At 43.0% G+C, this 26,834-nt stretch overlaps 1 protein-coding gene across 4 annotated transcripts in view; it reads left to right on the top strand.

Moving 5' to 3' along the window:
- The window catches only part of NUP214 (nucleoporin 214), a 77,914-nt gene that overhangs the window by 44,970 nt on the left and 6,110 nt on the right, over window positions 1-26,834 (top strand). For 3 of the 4 annotated variants that reach the window (XM_077836282.1, XM_077836283.1, XM_077836286.1), the window contains 8 exons: window positions 1,957-2,032; window positions 2,866-2,974; window positions 10,109-10,214; window positions 12,469-12,536; window positions 14,307-16,094; window positions 17,627-17,697; window positions 18,380-18,536; window positions 24,249-24,398. In XM_077836282.1, the coding sequence (XP_077692408.1) occupies window positions 1,957-2,032; window positions 2,866-2,974; window positions 10,109-10,214; window positions 12,469-12,536; window positions 14,307-16,094; window positions 17,627-17,697; window positions 18,380-18,536; window positions 24,249-24,398 (2,525 nt within the window). The remainder of the gene's footprint in view (window positions 1-1,956; window positions 2,033-2,865; window positions 2,975-10,108; window positions 10,215-12,468; window positions 12,537-14,306; window positions 16,095-17,626; window positions 17,698-18,379; window positions 18,537-24,248; window positions 24,399-26,834) is intronic. The other variant, XM_077836284.1, reaches the window with a different exon arrangement.

Below are 26,834 nucleotides of genomic sequence, written 5' to 3' on the forward strand. Positions count from 1 at the left end.
GGATGGGCATATGGTAGAACCAGAAATGCTATTTGTGTTTAGTACAAACACTAATGACTTATTTTCTAGGCTGTGGGATGTCTGTGGTGGGCAGGCGTTCTCCTGAGGAGACTTGGCTATAGCTTCTACCACCCCCTCCACACCACCACCCTTCGCACCAGTCAGTGCTGCCCTGAACATGAGCTGCAGAGGGACATGAAACACCCTTCCAGGAGCACCACTGCATGCCTCTAGAGCCACTAGATAGGGTTAATTCTGGCTGGTGCAGCTTTCGCAGACTACATCTTCGTGCATGTGAGAAGTGCTGAATTGAGGGTTCTAAGAAGTGAAGCCATCTGTCCACACTAATTCCCTACTGCCTTGTTGTGGAGGGACCACCTGCTGGATTGCTAGAGAGCACTTCACTCTTCCTGCCCTTTTAATTCTTGGCCTCTCTGAGGGTGTCAAGTATGATTTGAATGTGGACTCCAGATTACTAAAACCTGTACTGAAATCGCCAACTCATTGCACATAGACCATTAAATTTTTGTCAGTTGTAATGACTTGCCATAACAAACATGCCCTGGACTTGAACAAGTAGCTTGACAGAGAGAGACTCTCATCCAGTTACCAATGCCATGGGGGTATCTATTCATTCTCTCTACACCCAGGGACCTTGAGCATCTTGTGATGTTTCTTATCACCTCCCTTCCTCTAATATTGAGCATTCGCTAATGCTAGTCAGTTGCTGAAATTGTTGTTGGGATAGCTGGGCAGAGGGCTATTCCAGTGTGTGCAACACGGGGAGCTTTCGTTGCTGGTAGGGAAGGACTTGCGATTAGTGCCAGTCTTTTTTAAAGCATCAAATCCTAGTCAAGCTTCCCCTCCCCTCACCCGCAATAAAAAGGCAAATGGCTGTGAGAAATCGTTCTTGTGTGTACTCGTCCCATTCCCTTGGGATGTTAGGAAAATTCTGAGTTTTCCATGTGACTGACTGACACGCTTCTGATTAGTGTGTGGGAGTTGGAGTGGTGTAGTAGTTACAGCACTTTTGAGACCCAGATTTGATTTCTGCCTGGAGAGGACGACTTCTGAATCTTGGTCTGTCTCATAGTGGAGAGAGAACAATTTTTTACAGCGCACCTGTCACTGGTTTAGATGTGGGGAAAACAGGTCGTCATAAGGTTTTTTCCTTACTGCTTTCTTCTAAAACCTATGTTATTGGACCAAATGGACCACTAATGGGAGGAGTTCCTGTGACTCGATGGCAATTCCCATGTTCTAATAATTAGAGCTATAATGTGACACACAATGGGAGCTAGGTTTCATCCCAGTAGTAGTTGCCTTCCACTAATGATTGCCCATGGGCTCAGAAGTACAGTTTATAAAGCAAGTTAAGCTTTCATATCACTCTAACCAAGCAATCACATTATCAATCACAGATTAACCAGGCCATCACCCTTTCTCACTAGTTCACTGTTTGTACAACTTTGAAGCCAAAGTGCAGGGGGTTTTTTTCCACATTTTTGTCTCCTTTTGTTCATCGCTTATGAGAATTACGTATATTTGTATCTAGTTCCAGGCTCTGGAATGTGTGGAAAGCCTCTTGCCTTTTTATGCCTGGTGTATAACATGCACAATCCCCTGACCTGCTGATTCTTTCTTCAATTCCCTGTTGAAATAGAGAGGGGTTCACTGCCTTCTCTTCAGTGACATAAATGGGTGTGAAGGAGACTTGATCACTTAAGTCTAGAGCTTTAGACACATTTGCAGCCACGCTCTGTTAAATGGGGCTTATTCATTTAAGAGGTTTATTCCATAATCTGATTTGTTCATTTGGGTTTTGCTAGAATCACATGTTCAGAATCTTTGCTGTCAGTGCTGTACTGGACTTCTCAAAAGTCGATGCTTTGGGGAGAGACCTGCTTCTAAATTAGCCTTTCATTAAATCTTATTTTATTTTATTTTTTTTTAAAGATCTTCCGTACCTCAGTCTGCAGCCCAAGCCGTCCACCAAGTTTTGGCTACCGTTGCTACAAATCAAGCCAAGCAGGTATCTCTTGATATTTACCTTTTACCTATTAAGCACTGTGCCAGGCAGATGCTGTACCACTCTCAGTTTCTGCTGCTGTTAAATAGGTTGTCTTGCAGTCCTGTTCTACAATCTCTGTCTGGCATTCCTTTCAAACTCCTGCTTAATCTGTGACCCTGACTGGATAGTGCCAGACATATCTGTATTATGTCTCTTAACTCTACTGCTTTTGTTTTGTTTTTGAAAATAGCTTGCCGGCTGCAAGTGGCCATGGTCTTACTGTAGCATCAGGACTGGCTGGTCAGTCTGAAACTAACAGTGAGGGAGATAGTGTCAACTGGGTTAATGGACATTCCGAGTTGATGCAAAAACAGAGGCTGGTGGTGAAATCAGGGGAAAGAATAATTCTCCGCATCCAGTATTTTTCCATAAAACCTTTTCAACTGGAGGATTCGATTCTACTACAGGTTAATGGTCATCCACATCCCCAAACCATTAACGTTGTCAGTCTTCGTTCAGGAGAGCCTCAGAACTGCAGTAACAGAGGTTTGCTGGGCTAGATTGGAGACTCATTGGAAGAGTTGAGTATGGACTGTCTATTGAGTTTTGTAGAGCTATGTGTGGTCTCACAACTGTAATAGGAAGGGGTATACTGCAGATAAGGACAAGATGCATTGTTAGTGTTGGCAGGTGCTTTGGCCAGCTTCTCCTAGTTTTAGCTAGGTATAGTGCTCCTTTCCTTTTTTAACACCAAATCCACCTCAAAATTACAGAGTAACTTCAAAAAAAGTTTTTTCAATTATACGCTCATGCAGTGACGTAATATTTACATTAAGTGGTGTTTGTATTTTTAGGGGTCTCTAACCAGCTCACTTAAGGCACAGTCTTCACCTGTATCTGCATCCATACCATGTACCATCACTACTACAGCTGGTCAAATATCAGCGGGCAACAAAATCTCAGGTCAGTTGTCATTTCTATTGAGATGGAAACAAAAATGGGAGAAGGCCCGTCCTTCAGAGCATAGGGGAAAAAAATCAAGACACTGATTCAGCTTCTGTTGACTGGCCTCTTACTATTTCAGTCTAGAGAGAGAGTTTTAAAAGCAAAGGTACAAAAGATAAATGGAACAGCTGCTCAAAACTCAACCCATCCACATGGTTTTTGTCTAAAATTCTGCCTTGAAAAAGTTCCTTTTTTATTCTGGAACCAAGGTGACGACACGTAATATTTAGCTTGTGTGTTCCCTTTAAATGTTTGAAGTATCTGAACTGGACACTGGTGTATTTTAAAAAAAAACAGTTAAAACGGAAGCCTTTTTAGGGCTTGAAAGCGCGGTACGCTTAGCTGCACTCTGGGATTTTCATTGCACTGTAGCAGCATCCACACGAGATGATTTTGTGGCAAGCTGTTGAACTGTAGATTCACATCCTGGCTTGCCATGCAGTAACTTACTATGTAGGCAAGCTCTTAGATTGTGTAAAGGATTTCCATTGAAGTGCCACAATGACATCCTTGTCTAGAGGTAACAGTAAGACTGTCCCCTATTCATTTCTGAATTTGTGGGTATTAACCAGAATAACCCATGTTAGGCAGTCGATAAGTTACCTATTTTAAGGGCTACTGCAGACCTCCTTACCATGAGTTGCTGCACCAATGGTTTGAAATATGATCAAAGATACACACAAGAATGTTTCAGAGATCAGTGTTAACTTCTACTGTGATTATGTAGAGTTTGGAATTGCCCACACGTCTTTATACAATAGTCGTTTGCTGCCTTCAAAGTGAAGATACGCGTGAATGGACTTTGTTATTCCATGACTAAGACCTGGTCTACACTAGAACCTTAGGTCGACATAAGCCATGTTAAGTCAATCTAATAATGTATGTGTCTATACTACCGAGTCCCTTCCACCGTTAAGTGGCCTGTAAAGTCAACTTCTATACTCCACCTCCGTGAGAGGTGTAGTGCTTGATTCAACATCCACAGGTTGACATGAGGATAGTGTAGACACTGCGTTGTGTAATTTGAATGAATTGGCCTCCAGGAGGTGTCCCACAGTGCTCTGCTGTGACCACTCTGGAGAGCACTTTCCACTCCACTGCATGTCAGGTACACAGGAAGCAGCCACTCCCCTGTTAAAGCCCCGGGAACTTTTGATTTTTCATTTCCTATTTGATCAGCGTGGAGAGCTCGCCAGCATAGCTGATCATGGAGACACAAGGCCGTAAACGCACTCCAGCATGGAGTACACAGGAGGTGTTGGATCTTATTGCTGTGTGGGGAGAAGAGTCTGTACAGGCAGAGCTCCAATCCAGCAGAAGAAACTCTGACATCTGTGTCAAGATCATGCGGGGCATAGGGGATATCATGTGGGGCATGGGGGAGAAGGGCTACACCAGGGACACGCAGCAGTGCCATGTGAAAATAAAGAAGCTTCGGCAGGCGTACCAGGAGACAAGGGAGGCGAACAGTCGTTCTGGTTCTGCCCCACAGACATGCCGCTTTTATGAGGAGCTGCATGCGATTCTCGGCAGTGACCCCACCACGACCCCAAAACACTCCGTAGATCCCTCCCAAGAGCCCCAGAATGCAACAACAAGGAGGACATTGTTGAAGAGGAGGAGGAGGAGGAGAATGTGAGGCAGGCAAGTGGAGGATCCGTTCTCCCAGACAGCCAAGAACTGTTTTTAACCCTAGAGCCCATCCCTGCGCAGGACCAGTTAACGGCAGAGCGTGATGCTGGGGAAGGCGCCTCTGGTGAGTCCACATTTCCAGTCAAGCTGTCGGGGTTACATGCAATTATTTTTTTATGTTTAATCTGAACAAAAAAATAGGTGTAGTGGGTATTGGTGGCCACTCCAGCTATGCAGAGGGTGCTGTCCGAAAAAGACTGTTTATGTGCGTGGGGATGGCCCGGGAATCCTCCCTGGAGATCTGTAGGAAGCTTTCATGGAGGTACTCTGCAATCCTTTGCAGAAAGTTTCTGGGAAGGTCTGCCTTATTTCATCCACCATGGTAGGACACTTTCCCATGCCACTCCAGTATTAACTCTGCAGCACGCAGCATTGCCGCATAAGGACCTGTTCTGTATCCAGACGCTTGCAGCATCTGCTCCCTTGCTGCGTCTGTTACCCTCAGGAGAGTGATATCGCATAGGGTCACCTAGAGGAAACGGAGGAAGTTTTCGATGCTAGCCCTTAAACCGCAAACAATTCAACAAACAATTCAATTCAGTAATCCAACCCCCCTGTTTGGTGAAATATAGATCTCACAACCACACTTTCCCAAACATGCCATGGTTGTAGTTGGAAGGGATCACTGTGTGTTGCAAGCACCACTGGAAAAAAAAAAAGGGGGAGGGGTGACTTCCTGTTTCTCCCTTACCACCCCCCGACCCATAAAATAGTTTTGTTTTGTTTTTTTAAGCAGAAAGTATTTGGGGGGCTCTACCCTGGTCCCTGTCCTCAAGCACCATCCAGGTTGCTAGGGGGAAAGGGGCCTTTTCTCAAGTTCCAACCTGTGATCCCAAGGATGTCTTCACAAAAGCAGCAGCACAAGACCTCTTGCCCATGCCTCATGGCCTTACTCACCATGGCTGGAGCAGCAAACCGATGCTTGCAATAGCCAGTGGCTTGCAGTGAAGTGTATTGCAGGGTGTTGTTTTTTTCAAAAAAAAAAGAAAAAGAAAAAATTAACCTTGCACCAGAAACAATGCATGCACTGTCAATGCTACCCTTGTGCGTTGCATTCCTTACAGCTGAAACCTTGTCCATTGGCCCATCCTCCACACCGGGACAGAGACTTTTCCAGATTAGAAGGCAGAAAAAAGAAGATTCGGGAGGACATGTTCAATAGGTTAGTGCGTGCCTTCGAGAGTGGCAAGACAGAGCTCAGAGCATGGAGGATTACAGTGTCCGAGGACCTGGTCATGGACAGGGAGGACAGAAGAGCATTCAGGGAACAAGAGCGTGCCATATAGGAAGAGATGCTGCAGATTTTGAAGGAGCAATCAGACATGTTGAGGCGTCTGGCTGAGGTTCAGAAAAGGCAGCTGGATGCTAGAGTCCCTCTGCAGCCTATGCTGAACCTGCTGCCATCATTGCCCAGTTCTACATCCTCCTCCCCAAAATGTCCTATGCGGCGGGGTGGGGTGGGGAGAGGGAGTTTGGTATCCCTTGCACTCAACACCAGGGGAGGGTACAAGGACCGGAAGGCGCCCATTCCCACACCTTTGATTGTTGTTGCAGTGCATCCATAAGCAAGCTTTCCTTGTTTCTCGCCAGTGTTATCAGCCCTTTTGCCCCAGGTTCTTACTTTTCTTTGCTGTCTGTGTGTTTGTGTGCATAATAAAACTTAACGGATTGAGGAGAAAAGGCTCTTTATTCATTCAACACATGGTGGTTGGTGGGGGTGGAGTTTACAGGGGAGAAAATGTAATGGAGGGGACAGTTTGGTAAGGAATACCACAGATAAGTGTCACATTACTCTGGCTCGTTGCTGAAACTGGTTTTCAAAGCCTCATGGAGACGCAGAGCCCCTCGATGTGCTCTTCGTATTGCCCTGGTGTGTGGCTGCTCAAAATTGGCTGCCAAGTGATCTGCCTGAATAGCCCCCCCCCCCCCGCATCCCACCAGAAACTTTTCTCCCTTTGTTTCACAGATATTAAGGAGCACACAGCGGGCAGCAATAACAATAGGGATATTGCTTTCACTGAGGTCAAACCTAGTAAGCAAACAGTGCCAGCGACCTTTTAAATGTCCAAAGGCATATTCTACCACGATTCTGCACTTGCTCAGCCTATGGTTGAACTGGTCCTTACTACTGTCCAGGCTGCTGGTGTACGGCTTCATGAGCCATGGGAGTAAGGAGTAGGCTAGGTCTCCCAGGATCATGATTGGTATTTTAATATCACCAATGATTATTTTGCAATCTGGAAAGAAAGTCCCTGTTTCCAGCTTTCTGAACAGACCTGTTTCCTAAAGATGCGTGCATCACACACCTTTCCCAACCAACCAACCCGTGTTGATGTCTGTGAAACAGCCTCTGTGATCCACCAGCACTTGCAACACCATTGAGAAGTACCCATTTCGGTTTATGTTCTCTTTGGCAAGGTGGTCTGGTGCCGAGATAGGGATATGCATTCCGTCTATCACCCCATCACATCAAAACCATCCACTATGTCCTGCACGTTGCCCAGAGCCACTACCCTTTTTATCAAAAGTCTGTTAATGGCCCTGCAAACTTGGATCACAACAGATCCCGCGGTAGACTTACCCGCTCCAAATTGATGCCCCACTGATGGGTAGCAGTCTGGCATTGCTAGCTCCCACAGAGCTGTTGCCACTCGCTTCTCAACTGTCAGAGCAGCTCTCGCTTTAGTATTGCTGCTCTTCAGGGCTGGGGAATGCTCTTCACACAGTTTCTGGGAAATGACCGTACACATTCGAAAGTTCTGCAGCCACTGTTCATCATCCCATAGCTGCATAACGATGTGGTCCCACCAGTCAGTGCTTGTTTCCCAGGCCCAGAAACGGCATTCAGCCATGTCAAGGTGATGCCTAACCGTTGCCATCAACTGTAAATTGCTCCGCTCTGTGTTCCAGCAGAGCTGCTTGCATGGCATCACATTGTTCCACATGGCAGCTCCTGTGTCGGCTGTGTAAATACTGCAGGATAAGGCGCAGGGTGTTTGTATTGCTCACAACAACAGTGTACAGCTGAGCGCAGTCCATGCTTATTATGCTATGGTGTCCACGCAGGCACCCAGGCTTACGAAAAAGGCTTGGTTTGTTTGCTGTTGATTTCAGGGAGGGAGGGAGGTAAGTGCATAATGGGAGGCTAATGCCATATTCCCATAACCACCCGCGCCAATGTTTTGGTCCCATGAGACATTGCAAGCCCAACCCAAAATTCCAGTCAGCTCCGTGCACTGTGTGATAGCTTCCTATAGTACAGTGCTCCGTGCGTCAATGCAAGTCCTGCTAATGAGGATGCACTCTGACGACCCAATGAGCATAGCGTGAACACGCAGGATCGACTTGCTTAAATCGGAGGCTCAATGTGACTTACATAAAGTCAACTTAACTTTGTTGTGTAGATATGGCCTAAGACTGAAGTGATGGATAATAGGTGGGCATTAATCTATTCTACTGTAGCTGCCTAGTTCAACCATCCCGTATGGTATATAGGCCAAAAGAGGAACCTGGCAAGCAGTTGGCACATAGCACGCTGACACCTGGAACTTGGCAGTTCTGGGTTAGTTATTAGAAAATGAGACACTGCTATTTCATTGCAAATGGCTTTAAATAGTAGTTGAATATACTTCAGCATGAATTAATCACTAATCCATTTGACTGCACCATTGGTTTTCTGTGACTTCTGAGGTTTGTGCTCAGATGTGATCAAAGGGACTGTCAAACATTTTCTCCCTCCAGGCTCTTCTGGCTTTTGCATATCAGTTTGGGGATACTCTAGAGACTGTTAATAAGCCTTGTTTTTCAGCGCACAGCTAAATCATGTCTAGAAATCTATATGAAGGGACTGCTAGGAGAATTATGAAATATGGTGTAGAAAAGGGATTCATGGAGTAGGAAGAAGAAGCTATTGCAGAAAAGTCCCCACAAGGTTACTTGTCTCCTGCATTATTCAGTTCAACATTTTTTCTGTAGTAAAAAATAGATAAAAGTAAATAACTAGATAAGTGTTTGCATGCTTGCAAAGATTAGGATTAGAGTGAGCCTTCTGAGTGGAGCAAGACGTTTTTCTGAAGTCACACCAGACTAGTATCCCTGTCTGCTCTTCCGTTGTTTCCAGTGGCTTCTCAATAGCAGCTCTGGCTTCTCCATTTTCTTGGTGCCAAGGGCATTCAAAATAAGGAGACATCTTACTCTTAAGAAATAAAGGTTGAGAGCAGTTAAACTCCAACCCTCTTCCCCCCCCCCCCCCAAGTTTTTTGTTTGTTTTTTTGTTTTGGGAGGGGGTTGGATCTAGGTTCATCAAGTAGCAAGAGCCTGTAGTGTCTGAAAAGTCAGTATTTAGAAGATATCTCTTTTTGTTAGGCAGATCACCTAGCAGTCATCCTTTATCGCCATAAACAAAAATACCTCAAACTATAGTATCACTCAAGATTGTTCAGTAACACGTAGCTTGAGAATTCCAAATTAGTGCCCCTTTTCCCTCTAACAAAATGTAAAATGGAATGGGGCTGAGAAGATTAAGAATTACAGTAATGCTTGCTTGTTTCACTGTATAAAGAAAAGAGGAAATCAGTGGTGGCAGGAGGAGTTATCTTCATGCATGTGTTAGATAGCAGTGCTTGAAATGGGTATGGGTTTTTATAAAACCTCTTGCATACATTTCTGAAATCCATCACATCGTTGATACTCATGAAATATTCCCTTTAATCCATAGATGTAGGTTGCTTCTTAATCAGAGAATAGAGCCAATTAAAGTAGTCAGGAACCACATTTTACATAACAAAACAATACTTTAAAAAAGAACACGAGCCTCTTAAAATGTTAGTTGAAAATGTCAGATGTTGAATTTGATAGTACCTTCTCTGTATTTGAACACTGGTTGTTATGGTGATGGTTTCAGGAGGGAACACTGTCAAGGATCTCTTGGTAGATTTTGTTTGCTCTATAATCTTTATTTTATGAGAGAATGTGACCATTAACTTTGCTCCTAGTCAAATACAAATTATTGCTTCAGTTGTGTTAAATAATGGTTCAGATGATCTGCAGTCTTGCACTAGTAGCATTAATACTTTTATGTATAAGTGTCAAGCAAATAAAATAAAACTGAAATGCACTTTCTGAGGATATGATGTTAGAATTTTGCAAGACTTTTGTTTTCTGTTGTTTCCAGTTTGTGCAATAGGACACAATGTGTGTTTGTGAACTGCTCTTTTCCTTTTGATACTGCACATGATCCATCCGATATGTGAGAACTCTGCTGGGCTTGGCCTAAAAAATTCTCTAGGTACAGCGCGTGACATGACCGACCTATGCTGAGCGGGACCTGAAGGTGAAAAGATGATGCACTGGTTTTGTACGTACTGTTTTCTGCAACTTTTGTTGTTCTTGTAACCCTAGGGCAAGCGACAGCAAAAACAGTTGCAGCTGTGACCTCTCCTACGGTGACTTCAGCTCCAGTGGCTGCTGCACAGTTTAACAAGATATTTTCATTCTCTTCATTGGGGTCTGTTATGAGCCTTTTTATTTCTGTATGATATATCTTCTAAGTACTAGAGTGCTGCTACAGCGAATAATATCGGAGAGCTATGTAGCAATGAAAAATAGCTACTGTAATTAATTACAAGCATTTACTAGCAGTATGTGTGTAATTGAAGCTAATGGCTACAGTCAAGGGCTTGGCAAGTCTTACATGGTTCACAGGCTACATAAGCAAGGTTAGAAGAGCTGTGGGAATTTGGCACTATTTTATTTTGCTGTGAACATTCTCCATCAGGAGAAGTGGATGAGGAATTCTGTTAATAGGTTTTGGGTGGCTGGTTGGCAGCATGGCATTAGCTGGGTTGTGGAGAATGTATACAGTTCTAAGAACCTTTGAATCAGTTGGGTTGAAATCCAAGGGTTTGTTTGTGCTGGTAAATGTGGTAGTGTATTTAGTGATGAAAGCACCAACTTGATGGTCAGACAAACTGAATTCACACTCTGCCTCCTAATTGTGCAGCAGAGACACCACTCTCTACCTGTGTGCTTCAAACAAGTGTAAAGTAGAGTGCTCCCCTTTGGAGAGGGGCAGAAGAACACATGATGGGGGATAGTCACTTCTCTGTGAAGGAGAGAAGTGACTTTCTTATTACCTCTTTATCCAGCCAGGACAGAGAAGTAACAGTGAAGCTAGGATAAGAACATGAGAGAGTGAACCTTCAAATCTTCAGCTCCTAACTGTTGAGAAGGCCTGAAGTTTCCTCTTCCAGAGGCTAAAATTGAGAGGCAGGGGATCTGGGCTAACCTTGACTATCCTTGTAACCTAACTAACCTTTGCTGATAGGTTTCGTTCTCCAGTTAATTTTTCCAACCCTGGATTATACAGATGTTCATTACAAAAGGGAGGGTGTACACGCTAACAAGGTTCTGATACACACAAGCACTGAAATTCCCACTTATGGCTGGAAATCTGGACAGACAGTCCAGTTTGAACTCACTGGAGTTAAAAAAAGACACAACAGCATGAATGCCATATTGTGACTTGAAAAGTAATCTTCTCATGGAGATGACTACAGTCCCAATGCCATCTGGTGATTTCTGTTGCATAAGCAATAACACACAGTGAGGCATGTGTTATAATGAGATAAGAGCACATTATTATCACATTATTTATTCTAAAATGTTTCAAGGGTGAGACAAAAAAACATTTTATAAACATATATATTTAAATTTACATGGCAAAGGCAGGTTAAATAGATATTCTGTGTGTATTTACACATTCAGGTGAATTTTTTTTTTTGAAGCAGGTGTAGGCAAGTATTTTAAAACAGAGATTTGGGAATTCTCTTTCCGAGTTCTATTGCAGACTGCCACTTCTATGATTTTGGTCTCTTAATCCCTCTTGCCTTAGTTTATTAATCTGTATGTTGGGTATAACACGTAGACACTTCGACTTGTTGCACTCTTGAAAGGACCTAGGTGTTTAATCTTTAAAGGAGGAAGTTGAAATTTGTATATAAAAGAGAAAATCAAAAACCCTCTCGAGTTACAGCCCCCTTGTCATAGCCTAGAGTGCATCCACTGGATGTGGAGCCTCTGTGATTGTGCCTGCAGAGTGTAATGAAACAACACAGACTTCTCCTAAAGATGCAGCAGCATCTGTCACAGAGACTCGGGGTGAAATGGCCAGAATGCTGAAATTCCTGCAGGCTTTTAGGTTCCCCAAAGGATCCCAGACCTCATTATGGTGGCTTTGTTCTGTATTCAACTAAAACTAGATTAAAATATATTTCAAGAATTTCCCCCCTTAAAGTACGTTTGTATTATTAAATGAGTTGTGGAAATAATCTTTTTGTGTATATCCTGTTGTGGATGGTTTCCTCCTTCATGAGCGGGAGTAAAGAGCATACAATTAACCCATAGTCTATATATATAACCATTTGGCTTGAAAGCTGCAGAGAGAGGACACGGGAAGAAGAAGTGGTCTGAAGGGTCTTGAATTGAACTGAACTTACTGTCTATAACTAAGAGCTTTGTCATAGGTAGGGAAACAAATGCAAGCCATTCTCTCTGCATTTGTCAGTTGCTATACAGAAGTATTTCCAGTCATAACAGGTTTGTGGGTAGGCAGCAGGGGTACATACACATGTACGCACAGCCTGATTTTGTACACCCCTGTGCTGGGAATCTGGGTTTCACTGGCTGGGTTAATCATGAGGAAGGCAGTATTAATACTATAAACTAAATGTCTTCTGTCCCTTTTTTCTTTTTGTCCCTAGGACTGGGTTTAATTTTGGTGCAGCCACGTGCATTGCAGCAACACCACCCAGCCTTGCCACCTCACAAGGTAAATTGTCTGAAGTGTGAAATAATGTCTTTTCTATTTCTCCTCCAGATGAATAGTTAATGCCTTCTTCATGCATACAATTCTTGTGTTCTGTTGCTGCTTTTTTTTTTTTGGTTAAAACTGCAGTAGCTGTAAAAATACTGTGTTTTGTATCCATATGCCGGATTAAGCCGTGTAATATGCAGGAATTCAAGCCACCTGCATTTCAATTAAGAATAATCAAAATATTTGTTCCCAAGAACATCGAGTGAAGTATTAGCATATGAAAAGGGCAGTATCTGAAATGATTTCCTCTATTATCTTTAATCTGCAGGCTTTAAAATGGCATAGGTATAGGTGGCTGGCTGCCTAGTGCCATCAGCCTTAAGTAGAACGTGTACATGGTGAGTGATTTGGAATGGTTTATAGCCTCATGCTTCTCGGAAGCTGATGTGAAAAACAGGCAGGCTGCCTCTCCTACTTAATACTTTGGTTTATGGGTAGATTATATTTACCAATAACTACCTGGATGGAAGAGCCCCTGCTGTATCAGAGTGCAATTATTCCATCTCTTGCAAGGGGGAAGAACTGATTTCATTTAATCTTTAATTTCCAGATCAAGATTTTACAAATTCGGATAAGTAATGGTAATGAAGGGGGATTGGAAGGTTCAGCAGGCCTAATGAACTATTTGTAGTGCTCTGCATTGCACATGAGTAATTTCAGTTCCTCATGCCACTCTCCCTGTGTCAGCAAGAGTACACTAGCCTTGGTAGCTATTTATGGTGGAGATGAGAATTGAGTGAAGAAAATTGGTAAGGACCTTAAGGTTTCATGAGGAAATGAGTCATACTAATTCAGTGTCTGTTACTAGTATATATTAATCTGTATCACTTTGACATTTTAATTTATTTTAAAAAATATGGGTCAATAAGGGCATAGAAGAGAAATTACGGCTTTTCAATTTTGCTCCCTCTATGGTCCCAAAACTACTTGGTCTTTTTATTGGCTGATCCCCATCAAGTCTCTTACACTCTGTCTAAATACCGCAAAACTAATACATAATTTAAGCATATTGTACCATATATTTATGCCCAAAGTAGGCATTTACAGTCAAGGCATATAAATGTGATGAAATGTATAAAATATACAATCATACTGAAAATTTTCTAAACTGCACATTCTGATAACTATATATTGAATAAATGTAATTACGTTTGGGAGCTTTTCTTCAGTATTTCAAAGTTTAGGATAGACTAGATAAAAGTGGCTAATGCTCTCTTTTTAGCTAAGATTTTATATAAGAAGACTTAATTCTGTAGAAAACTTAGCATCTGCCAGAAAACGGTTTTGTGACCCAACCTTGGCTGAGAGCCACTGCTTTAGACTACCAATTCTTCACTGCGTGCCAGAACTTTTTGCTAAGTAAATAAAAGGTATAAAAAGTGGTGGTAACTGCAAAATGTACTGTAGTAAAGAGAGTGGGCTTTTTAGTTAGATAATTATAACTGTTGAAAAATGAAGGAAGTAAGAGCACGTAAAATGGCTATAACCCAATCTATAATGAAGTGGGCCTCAGTTATAGCCATTGTTATCCTCGTGAAAGCAGGGCTTGAGAAAGTGGCAGGGATAGTTAATCATCTGATAGTCATGAGACTGTGAAGTCTTTGAGGTAGGAGAATTTTCTTCATACCTGTCTGTAAAGCACTCAACATGCTGGTACTATACAGAGGATAAACGAGTGTTGCAACCTGTAACCCATTTTAATTCCTTTTATGTCTCTCTCTGTAGCAGTGACAGCCCCTGCTAAAGAGTCAAGTCAGCCTGATGCATTTTCACTTGGTGGGGGTACTAAATTTGGAACAGTTCCCGAAAGCTCATTTAACTTTGGGTCCATCAAGTCAGCCAACGTTTCAGGAGTCTCCATGACGAGTGGCTCTTCTGTAGATGCCACCCAGATGAACAGCAAACCTGCTCCGACTGCCACTTCTGCTCCCTCCACAACCTCTGGCAAACTGGAAGTCCTTCCATCAAAGCCAGGAGATCATTTATTTCAGAGTAATATGGCTGGGGAAACTCTTGGGAGCTTCTCAGGATTAAGGGTTGGTCAAGCAGATGATAACACCAAGGTCAGTGTTAAAGCTCCATCCACCAGCATTGCTGGTGGACAGCCAACTAAAACATCCACAGTACCTCCTGGATTTACCTTTAACAGCCCTCTGCAGTTAGGGAAACCCGTGGAAGCCACTTCAACATTAGTCGTGGCCACCAGTACAGTATCCACATCAGTCAGCACAAATACCACAGGTATATTTGGCAATGTCCAGTTAACCAGCACAGGGTCTTCTGGGGTATTTAGTCTTGGAGGATCTTCAGGTGGCGGCAAGCCTCCTTTTTCATTTGGACTTCCACAAGCAAACAGTATCACATCATCCACCCCTGTACCTGCAACTCTCCCCACTTCAGCATCCCTGTCATTTGGAAGTCTTTTGAGTTCAGCGCCAACTGCTGTCTCCCCAGCAGCTTCTAGTAATGGTGCAGGGGATGTCAAGCTACCACATTTGTCTGATGAAAAGCCATCTGAAGGTGAAGCACGAACAACTGTGTCTGCATCTCTAACTTCTCAGCCACAAACACCCCAACCACAGTTACAGCTGTCTGATTCTGTTAAAGACGAACCTGCTTTATCTCAGTCTATAGCAGGAGATGCAGATGTTACAGGTCTGAGCACCTCCTTGACTCCTTCCACAGATACAGTCTCTACAGCTACCTGTGTTAGTGAGTCTAAGGCAGAGTTAGTTCCTCCAGTCTCTACCTCTGCCCCACTGGACCAGAACATTTCAGTGACCACAGCTGCAGCAGATGTCGCCATCACCCCTTCTGCAGAAATTACAAGCACGTTGACTACCACCGTGGACATTGGTACATCTGTTCAAAGCCCAGCTGTAGGTACTTCTGTATTTGGGGCTGTTTCTTCAAGTTCTGCAGTGTTCTCTCAGCCTCCAAATTCCAGTTCTTCTGCTTCGGCCTTTAGTCAGCCTGCTGGTGACACGACCACCACCCCTTCCACTCCTGTTTTTGGACAGCTAACAGCAGCTTCCACGGCATCTTCTCCGTTTGGTCAGCACACTGGCAGCACTGTCTCCACCACTGCAGCTACAACTCAGGTAGCTGGTTCAGGGTTCAGTGCATCTGCTTTTGGCACAGCAGCTGCAGGTGGCTTTGGCCCACCAGCATTTGGGCAAGCACCAGCCTTCGGACAGCCAGCAAGCAGTTCAAGTGGTTTTACCTTCACTCAAAGTGGGTTTGGGACAATGCCTGTTTTTGGCCAGCCATCGTCCTCCACCGCAGCTTCAAGCAGTGGGAATGTCTTCGGAGCACCATCTAGCACCAACAGTCCCAGTTCTTTTTCTTTTGGCCAGTCATCTGCCAGCACCGGTGGTGGACTATTCGGGCAAAGCAGTGCTCCAGCTTTTGGGCAGAGTGCTGGCTTTGCACAGGGTGGATCAGTGTTTGGTAACAATGCTGCTGCCACCACCACTACATCATCTGCTGGATTCAGCTTCTGTCAAGCTTCAGGTAAGAGCGAGCGGTGATGGTGGGGTAGTCTAGTTCAAATACAGCTGTCAGGTTGAGGTAGGTGAGCAGTATTTCCTAGGGAAAATTAGGACTAATTTTGATGCCTTCTGCCGGCAGTGGACATAGCACCTCCAATGGTATGTGTGAGACCTGCAGTTGGAAACTTTCTGGAAACAAACATTCTGCTTTAATACTAATAGTTCCAGTGGGAGCTCTGTTTGAATAAAGAAGTTCCAGTTTAGGTTCCCATTCCTAACTGTACCTTGACATGATTCTGAGCAGTGTACTGTGCTGCTCATTGACCAATAATTCAAGTGTTTTGGATTCAGTGTAGTCTCAAATTACAAAGAATTAAATGGCTATTTAAGGACTTCAGAGCATTACATTAAAGTAAACAGAGATCTAAGGTAAGCCTGTAACAGTGAGGAAATTAATACAGCTAAAGGACCCTCTTAAGTGAACTGTATTGCATACATGCAGTCAGAGCATATAGATGTACTGTTATATCAGGATCTGAGGGACTAAACCAGATACCTTTAGCCACCCCAGAGCCGTGGGTTAATGAGGAACTAGTCACCTAGCTAAGTATTCTTTTCCTTTATGAAATATCTTGCAAATAAACAAGGGGGGAAATGTGGCTTCGGAGTCCCTGCCTGTGCCAATAAATTGAATGTTTACACAGGCCAGAACGTTGTTTGCCAATCTTTCTGTTGTTACCTATGTTACTAAAGCAAATTGCTTTTCTGTTCAGGCAGGGTTATAGCCTTCTGAGAGCCTTGAATGAAAGGTGCTAAGTGCAAAGTAATATTAGATAAAATGTATTTCCAATAAAACTAATTAGTCTAATTTAATTATAACAGATGGGACTATAGGAGACCTGCCTCTTGCATTAACTATTGTAATAAAGAATACTTAAGTCTGGGGGACTCCTGCTAAAGGAAGGTGCTTCTAATTATAGAGACTTCAAATCTTATTACAAAGTATGTATTTAAGTGAACTGGGAAATGGAGTTGGGAGTTCTTTTTAATCAAAACATTTCATTATCTTTAGCTGGAATCTTTAGGTAACAAAGCGCAGATCCTCTCTACACAAGGGAAATCAAAATCCTACAGCATTTGTTCATAGATTGCCGCATTACAGTGACATTAACAGAAATCCAGTTGGAAATTCAGTATTAGCCACAGCCCAAACACTAAAACAGATTTTATTTTCTGTTTGTTTTAAATGTGGAAGAGGGGATAATGACTTTCAAATAAAATGTAAATGATATTTACCCTTATATCTTATACCATTCATCTGTTGGTATGTACCTAGTCATTCCAGCTCCATTTGGTGATAACCTTTTCAGTATTATAAAGTTAAAACTGAAGTATCATTTGGGTCTTGAAGTGCATTGCTTCTTTTTACTGGAGACTCTGTAACTACTCTCTTCTGAAGTACTGAATGGCAATCCCTTTTAAATTGTCTGGTACCATAGTATTGCACTAGATCGAATTATATCGGAGCATCCTTTCCCTTTCTCCTTTGGCCAGGTTTTGGTTCCAGCAACACAGGTTCCGTGTTTGGACAGGCAGCCAACACTGGGGGCGCTGTCTTTGGCCAGGTAACTATGTGTGTTGTCTCAGTGTGTGTGGTAGGGCCCTGTATTTGCAAACAGATTGGTCCGAAGTACTTTGGTTGTATCAAGCAAAATAGAACCTGTTTTACAGTCAATAGGTAAAAACTATCCAAGGCTATATCAGTAATGTTTGATTATTCAGGGATGTACCACTATGGCATCTGAGTGAGAGGACATAACCTCTGCCCATCCTGCAGCATGCATGGACTCTTGTGCAAGACAGAACCATTTGAAACAGACAACAGAACAAAACAGTGTGAACAGGTGTCAATACACATACCATGGACTCATTATGCACCTGCTCCAGGGAAGGGCCAGTGAGCTGTGTGTGGAATTGTTGGCTGGTTGCAACAGTTGGTAGGCCCTGCAAGTGCACTATGTGGATGTGAGACAGGGTGGCTAGCGTGGATGTGATGCACCATTACAGCTTCCCCTGGTACGTCCAACCTGATGCAAGTTATAACTGTACAATTCTCCAGTGTCACTAAAGATTGAGAGAGACCTAAGTAGATGCTGATTTTGTTCAACATTAGGAGACTACCGTCTCGTCCCTTTTGTATCACTATTGTGAATGGAAATAGGTCAGTCAAAATAAGCTGCATATATGTGCTTTTTTTACAGTGACCTATAATGCTTTCTTGCCTTGTGCCCTTTTTTTCTTTTTTAGCAGTCCTCCACTTCTGCTGGGTGTTTGTTTGGGTCTGGAAGTGGTGGAAGAAGTGGAGGTTTCTTCAGTGGCCTTGGAGGAAAGCCAAGCCAGGATGCAGCCAATAAAAACCCCTTCAGTTCTGCCACTGGAGGATTTGGCTCTGCAGCTTCCCAGAGTAAGTAAAGGAAATAAGTATAAAATGTACTGAGCTTCCATCTTGCTTTGGTGGTGGTAGTTTTGTCCTTGGGTAATTTCCATGATAGCATGAAAGGCCTAATAAGCAATAGAGGGAAGTGGTTGGAGGGGGATGTGCTGGAAGGGGGCGGCGGGTGTGTACCTTTCCCAAAATCTACTTTCCTTTGCAGGTTTGTGCAAAATTATGTGGACTATTTCCCTGTTCAACAGCCATGTGCACGGGTGGGAGAAGTATGAAGAGAGCATGCCGATTTTGTAGGGATTTTCAGTACCAAAATATAATTGTCTTAAAAATTCAGTGCTGTCAGTTCTTACCAGTGAACTTCAGCTTTTAAATTGGATGTTAAAACCTTTTTTATTTCTCCTCTGCAGTATTTTTTACTTACTGCAGAGTCCCACAGTTACCACTCTCCTCTCCTGTGATTTTGATTTCTTGCATTCTTTTGTTGATCTGTCATTTTGTAGCTGGAAACTATGCAAAAATTGTTGTTAAAATATTTATTCTCGCTACTAATGGTAGAGGAGCCAGGAACCTGCCTTTCTCAGGGTATCTTAGCAGTCTTTCTCATATTGATGTGTGATACAAGATATTTATGAGCCAAGCATGAGCACTGCACTTAAATACAACAGATGTATTCAATTTATGAATCCACTTACTATTCAGATCCCAGGCAGTTCTGTACAAACATCCCATCTCTTTTAATCCATAGACCCAGAGGTGGTGCTGGTGATTTTACTTTCAAATCTAGGAATGAGTAAGCAAGGATTGAAAATGAGATTACCTTGAGACTGTGAAGTCCCTTCTGCTTTAGAAAACTAGCATCTCCACTGTTCGGTCCGGAGGCTGGATCTCATGTTTTTTAAAAAAAAAAAAAAAAGACCTAGATGTGCACACCCGTAGGTGCCTCTAGCAATTCATAAGCATTTCCAGTGCCAGTATAATTGCACTCATTCTGGACAAGTGTTCTGCTCCACTTCAAAACATTTCAGAGCTAGTGTAGATGGGTCACATAGCTGTAGACAGTCCTCCCACTTTCACCCAGCAAGGTTTTGCTTTTTAAATTTAGAGAGAAATTATATTTCAGATTTTATAAATAGAGAGAGAGCGTGTTTAATGTCTGAGTAACAGTGAAAAAGGAAACTTGAAAGTGGGAGCTGTTGAGTGGAAGTGAGGCATGCTCCGCAGCACAGTGCGGCCTGTTAACTACAGTCTAATCTACAGCAAGCCATGAAGCCTTCTGACATGTATATCTACATGCATCTCCAAGTGCTAGCCTCTTCTCTTTTACAGTACTGAGTTCGGCATAGTTTGATTTTAAGGACCTTCTCCTGACTTGTACTGAAGAAACAAGTTGACATGCCCCTCTACATAGCTCTTACTTTCATAAGCATAAAACGCAGAGATCATTTAATGGCCCACTTTCCCCCCAGGGAAACTGCCGATCAAAGTAGAGTTGTTTACCATACGGACTTGTCAAAATTTTCAAGGACAAAACCATCTTCCTCTGGAAAGTTCAACTCATACATTTCTGGGTTGTAGTTCTTGAAGTGCTGTATGTGTAGCTTGATTCCTGCCACTGGTTAGCAGGGATAACATTTTTAAAAGCACTTACAGCCATTTTCAGAAGTAACTTAGGTACTTTGAAAGTCAACAGGATGTAGGTTCCTAGGTAACTTCTGAAAACTTTATCTTAACATCCCTTTGGGAAAGGGTAGGAGGAGAGAGGGAGCAAGACCAAAGATCTGTCCTCCTGTTAGAATATTTTTACTTTGTAATGTGATCAAATACTACATGAAGGACACAAAAAAAATCTAGATAGAGGTTTATAATGGCATGAAATCCAGTTTCATCTAACTTTCATTTCAGATGTTTCTCCTTGGAATAGAGGTTGGGGATCTGTGTCCTTTTGCTCCCCTCTTCCGCCCCTCTCCCCACCCCCAGTCTAAGCAAGATCCTTAGATTTTTCCCCATTTAGGTCTAGTAGCATTTTTGACCCATTAAGGAAGCAGTAACACTTCTTTACCTGCAAAGGCAAGTCTGTCATTTCAAACACAACCTTGTTAATACCGCACTGTGTTTGCAGTTGGAATGGGTGCCTTTTTCTCTCTAATGCCAAAGCCAAAATTTATTACCTTCAGGACTCAAGTCCCAGTGTGTCTCTCAAATGGAAAGTACATTAACTTCTTTTTATTAATTAACAAATTATCAGAAATCTATTGACTAATCAAGCAACTGGTGCATGGGGAGTGGGTGAGTAGCGGAGGGAGATGTGAGTTATTTTCGGTGCAAGAGGATTTCAATCCACTGATCTGCATAAATCAATAGAACAAATCCCAGGTGTACAAATAGCTAAGGATCGTGGGCTTGAGTGTAACTAAGTCAGTAGAAATGAGCATAGTAATATTGAGATGCCATTTTCCTCTTTCAGATGAATTTCTGTATACATAAGAAAATATACTAAATCTCTGGCACAAAATTTCACAGGCCTTCAGTCACTTTTCACATGCAAGATGAGATATCAAAGAAATGATGAAATCTCAGAATGCATTTAATTCACATGGATGTTTTACAGGGCAACCAATGTAGTTAATGCTGTAAAAAGATGGTCTTTTAAACATATTCAACGTGTTACTCCTGGACAAGCTGTTCTGTCTTGGGGGCTGACTAAGCCTGTTCAGTCATTGCAAAGCATATGCACCCTTTAAGATGCCTTTTAAAGGCCAATTGTAGAGGGGTGATTTTTCATTTCTTTAGGAATCTGCATTGTGTTGGTCATGAAATATTAAAACCGAGAGAGAACCTCTGGAAGCTACTAAGGATTTGGTAGGCTATTTAGATGTTTGTGTATATTGAGGAGTGGGTAAAAGGTAATCAGATTCCTCAGAAATTTGCCTCAGGATCTAGTAGTTAGTGCCAGGCTCAAATTATTGGCTGTTAGTGTAAAGTTTTTTATTGTCAGGGCTATCGGACTAAAATTGCTTCAGTCTGAGTTTTCTGAACTAGCTGGTCTTTGTAATTCCCTGTGAAACTGACTGAATATCATGCCCACCAGTCTCCAGAATTGAAAATCAGTTTGGAATACTTGGAGTACCATAACATGCATGTATCTGTTGCAGACTGTTCAGTGGTCTGCATAAGCAGGTTAACAAGTACATCTATATTTAAACAAAATTAGAAGCCTTTTTTCTGATCAGCTGTACCTTTTACCAAATTAGGAGCTTTGAGTGCCTTTATTATTCTTCCCTTGTAAATTTGTCCAAGCAGCTAGCAGGGAAATAGGAGAAGAGCGTCTAGTGGGTAGGTTGGCTGAAAGGGAGCAATGCAGTTGCCAGCAGGTGAAAGTAGGGAGGAGAGGGAAGCAGCCACGTTAGCTCTGTATAGTTGAAAAGACATTTAAACCCGCTGAAGAAATAATCTGGTCCCTTCGTACCCTTTTAGCAGTCTACCAGCATTAAAGGCTGTGGGCAATTGTTTGTCCTTGCAAATTCACCCATCTCTAACTTTAAAATTAATCTTCATGTTAATGGAAAACAAATAGTTCACCAAAGAAGAACTTAGGCCATTCAGGGTCATTTGACTACCGAAGCCATCAACTGAGTTCTGCCTCCTGGAAGATAAAAACCTCAGGCCCTGTTTAGCCAGTGAGGCTGCAAGAGCACAACTGCAGCTGCAAGTTATACTGCAGCGTGTCATGTCAAGAAATCCTGGCTCTTCCTGCCAAAATGGCTAAGAATCTTCAGGTATTTGTCACTGTGGATACCGATGTAGATGTGTACATGTGAGTTTGGAATCTTTGGAACAGCTGTGTCCATCAGCCACGTATGCACCCTGTGCCTCCTTGTGTTCCCCTGTCAGGGAGCCTAACAGGCAGAGCAGTCCCTGCCCTCTTCTCAGTCCCTTCTTACCACCCATGGTAGTGAGGCGGAAGCTAGCAAGGGTCTGACCTACTTCAGCATTCGTCTGAGCTTCAAAAAACTGCTGTGAAAACTGTTCCTCACTTGTGTTAGATTAGTTATCGATTTTACCATTTAGTTGGACCTTTCCGAGTTTGGGGGATGGGGGGAGTGGTAAGAGAGAAGAGACTGTAGGGGGAGACCCACTCTACAGCAAAGCAAGGTCGTGCAACCATTGGAAATGGAAACTCTAAGCCCTCAGGGTTTAAACCCTGCCCTTCAGGCAACAGTCTGTTGCCCCCAATAGGCAAGCATAGCTGATGTCTCTTCTGCCTCAGGGAAGGACACATCACTGATAAATGCTCCATTCGCTCCTCCTCCTCCTGTACCAAAAATCAAGGGATGTAAGGCTCAAACTGCACCTCCTGGAGCAATCCATGAAGGTGGCCTCAGACCTCAGAGAGATCTCATCCAAGGTAGAACCAAGGAGCATTTCTTCAGCAAATGCCTCAGCAGCAAGGTTCACTTCTGGTTCCAGTGAAGAGAGGAGATCAAAAAGAACCGTGTCAGCACCAGGCGCGCGTGCCCCCACAGGCACCTCCTTGGCGTCATAGATAGGGGAGACATCCTCGGCACCGACCCCAGGACAGAGAGACCCCAAACACCGCGTCATATGCTGAGTGCAGCACCTGCAGTGGATGTGCCACCCACAGTCTGGCCAGTACCAGTCCAATCCGCCATCGTTGTACTCTTGGTGCTCCCGGAGCCCGCCAGTTTGTTGCTTCATCCCAAAGACAGTAGCTCAGTATATCGTACTATTAGGAGCTCCCCACTGTCTGTCAAGGATCAGTCTACCAGACCTCAAGCAACATCCTCGACTTGTTTCCAAAATGTGCCAGAATGTATATAGGCAAGGCGGCTAGTTGAAGCAATGCACTCTTGTTTGTAAAGCACTATGCATTGGACTTGGCTGATAGAGCCGATGCCAGATTCAGGAGAACAGTATTCAGATTCCTGGTTGACTGATGAACCTGGCACTCCTCCATCCTGAAGAGGATACTGCTTGCCAGTCACTTCCTGTGGGAGCCATACTGACGTACTAGAAGAAGAGAGAATGATCACTTTCCCTACATTAACTGTGGTTCTTCGAGATGTTGTAATTAGCGTGGATCCTATGACTTGCCCTCCATCTCTGCTTTTGGAGTCCTCCACTAACATGGGCTACGAATTGTGGGGGAACAGAGGGAGGGTCGTGGCTACTCCAACCTTTATCATCGCTCACGGGAGCATGAACAGGCACAGGATGCATGCAGGGCCCCAAGAGACATGGCTGTTCAAAAGATTCTAAACTTGTGTGCGAAAGGTGCATTTGCACCTACAGTAGGCTCCACAGTGACTACAACGTCTCAAAGAATCAATTACTCTAGGTCACGTAACCATTCTTTTCAAGGCATGAAATCTAGATGGTAAACTTGTGTCACCATGAGTGACTGTTTCCAGTGACCACAATTTCTGATTTGAAGGATTGACTTCCACTTAGTCCAATGCAAGATGGTGCAAAAAAGTCACACACCAGCTGGTCAACGCTGGAGATGACAGCAGTTATGTTTGTCTTTGTTGTCAGTGGAGAATGAGACAATGAAGTGGCTACTAGTGCAGTTTATTCAAACAGGGATTAGGACAAGCTCAGTTTCTCTCCATAGACTATCATTTTGGATATAACATTCATTATGTGCTTTTTGGGAAAGTGCTTCTTTTTGTCTCTTATGAGCTTCACGAGTATCCTTCATCTCTCTAGATACCTCTAGCTTATTTGGAAACAATGGGGCCAAGACCTTTCGATTTGGCAACTCATCTTATGGAGAACAGAAACCTACAGGCACTTTCAGTTCTGGAGGCGGGACCGTGGCCGCTCAAGGCTTTGGGTTCTCTAGTCCAACCAAAGCAGGTATTGTATTAACAAACCCGCTATAAACACCCACACTTACTTGTAAGATATTGAGTAGTGTGTTCCAGTGGTCAAAGATCAATACCCAGTGTATGGAAGATCATATGCATGAGTATTGCCTCTGCATGATACTCCACCATATGGTACCATCTATCTCCTTCAAAAAAACAGGTCCCAGCAAGTGGAAATTCAGATGTGAGATTCAAAACTTAATGATTTAGAATCTGAACTGCACAAAAACACTGAGTAGACTTTATCTTCACAGGGTTCATTGCAGAAACTGCCATTCCATTTGTAGGGAAGTGAGATGTGAGTGTTCGTGCCAGGCTTATATAGCTCACTGATAGTGTAACATGCAATGTGATTTATAGAACTTATTTTGAACTGGGTGTTTTTGCCTATTGATGATCCCAAATTCCTTCTTGTGTAACCCGTTCTGTCATAAGCTCATCATGGCCTTGTATGCACCAGAGTCTTTGGTGGGACTTTCCCCAAAAAGTCCAAGCCAGGAAAGCTTCAGATATACTTTTTTAAAATCAGTCTGACCTTGCTGTTACACATGTGGCACTTTCTCATCTGTAATTAGTCTGTAGTGAACACTGAAATACATGGTCCTTCATGCTGTTCTGTTGACTATTACGTTCTTGGAAATCTTGCCTAATCCTTTTTCCTATTCTATGGTAATTTGCCTGCTGCAAACAATGGGAGTAATGGTGACTGTGATATGAAGTCTGTTTCAACCAAACAAGGTGTTTGCCTTGATAATTACCAAACAAAAATAGAAAACCAAAGGGTTAGACAAAACAAGGGTTCTTTCCTGTAACCTTAGAATACTCCTCCAGTTGGCACCCTTGCAACTTGTAGTTTCCTGGGAAAAAGGCTATACAAAGGTTGGCGCCATAGAATTCAGAGAATGATGCTCCAACGTACCTCTTACAGAAATGGTACTTCACGGGATAGTATTTTAACATGGCAGCCGTGGCACTAGTGGTGGCTTTGCTTTCGGGTAAGTGAGGTAGCTAATACTGTCAGCTGATGCTTCTAACCCCAGTAACAATATCCGGTGTTTTTCCTAAATACTACTTTGAGTGTGATAGTGTAGCAAGCATTCTGCCTGTCAGGCTAGTCTTGTGTCTTTCATCTTGGGTGTTGGAAATAGGTAGTTTCAGTGAATGATTCTCCTCTCTCCTTCCTTATTGAAGGAAAGGAGAGAGTTCTCTAATTCCTGTTTCAAAATAAATCTTGAGATAGGATTTCCTGACAGGTTGTTGCAGAAGGCGATTTATTGATGTGGAACCTCCTTGAAGTCCTTTCCCCATCCAACGCTAGGTGTTAGACACCATAAAAATAGTCAGTAGTTTCCTTTCCTATTTAGTGTGGGATGAAGAAGGGGCATGACTTGCTACAGAACTTTCTTTTTCTTGGTTTGCCGTCTGTATATTGCATCGCCTTCTCATTTTTATGTCCATTAACACACAGTATACAAGAGAGTCCAGTCCAGAACTAAGCTCCAAGGAGCTAGGTAAAGACCTGTGTCTCTAGAAAGAAAGAAAGTAACCGGATATCTGATCTGTGTTTCAATAATTCAGCCCCAGCTTTTATTTTTTCTAGACCTTTGTGTTTACAACCAGACAGTATCCATTATCTTGGCCTGGACTGGAATTTCACCCAGGGTATTAAAATGCATGGTGTTATTCCAAACCTCAGCCTTAATCAAACAAACCAGCATGTGCCCTTTGAGATCCATGTAGTCAGTTCTAAACAGGCAAACAGTATCAACAGAGTGAATGTAGAGTAGAAAAATCCTAATAAAAGGTTTTTATTAGATTGTGTAGAAGGAGGAGGTTAAGACACTGAATGGGAACTTGAGGCCTAGTTTAATTCTTGGCTCTGCCACTGATTTCTTGCACGACCATGAACAAGGCACTTAATCCCCATGATTTAGTTCCCCATCTCTAATTGTGGGTTAAAAAAATCTCCTTCCTTCGTTAGTCCTTTAAAGGTAAATTTACTGTTTGAGGTGCTCAGATGCTATGGTGGGTAGCGTATAAGAACATAGGTAGAGAAGAGCAAATCTTACCCATTGCATAGAGATTCCTTCCATTGTTTTTAAGGATCTGTGTGCAGCACAACAATATTGTTGATCCAACAGGCTTGTGTATAAGCTGTCTTTCATGTCAGATACGTAGCTATGGTAAAATAGCTCCTATTGCATTTTGTTGGGGGTGTTGTCAGTAGAACCAACCTATGCAGGGAATTTTTCACCCTGGTTTTTTGCACAGGAGTGCCTTCAGACCTTAATAATTTATCTAATTTCTGGTGATTAGGTTTGTAAAACTGTCTGCAGAAGCTAAGCTCTTCCCTTCTGCAGTAAGGGACATGAGATCATTGATGAAGGATGCATGCGCATTGTTTAAATAAATGAAAAGCATCAGT

This window comes from Eretmochelys imbricata, chromosome 16 (assembly GCF_965152235.1).
Source record: "Eretmochelys imbricata isolate rEreImb1 chromosome 16, rEreImb1.hap1, whole genome shotgun sequence".
Taxonomy (NCBI): Eukaryota; Metazoa; Chordata; order Testudines; family Cheloniidae; genus Eretmochelys; species Eretmochelys imbricata.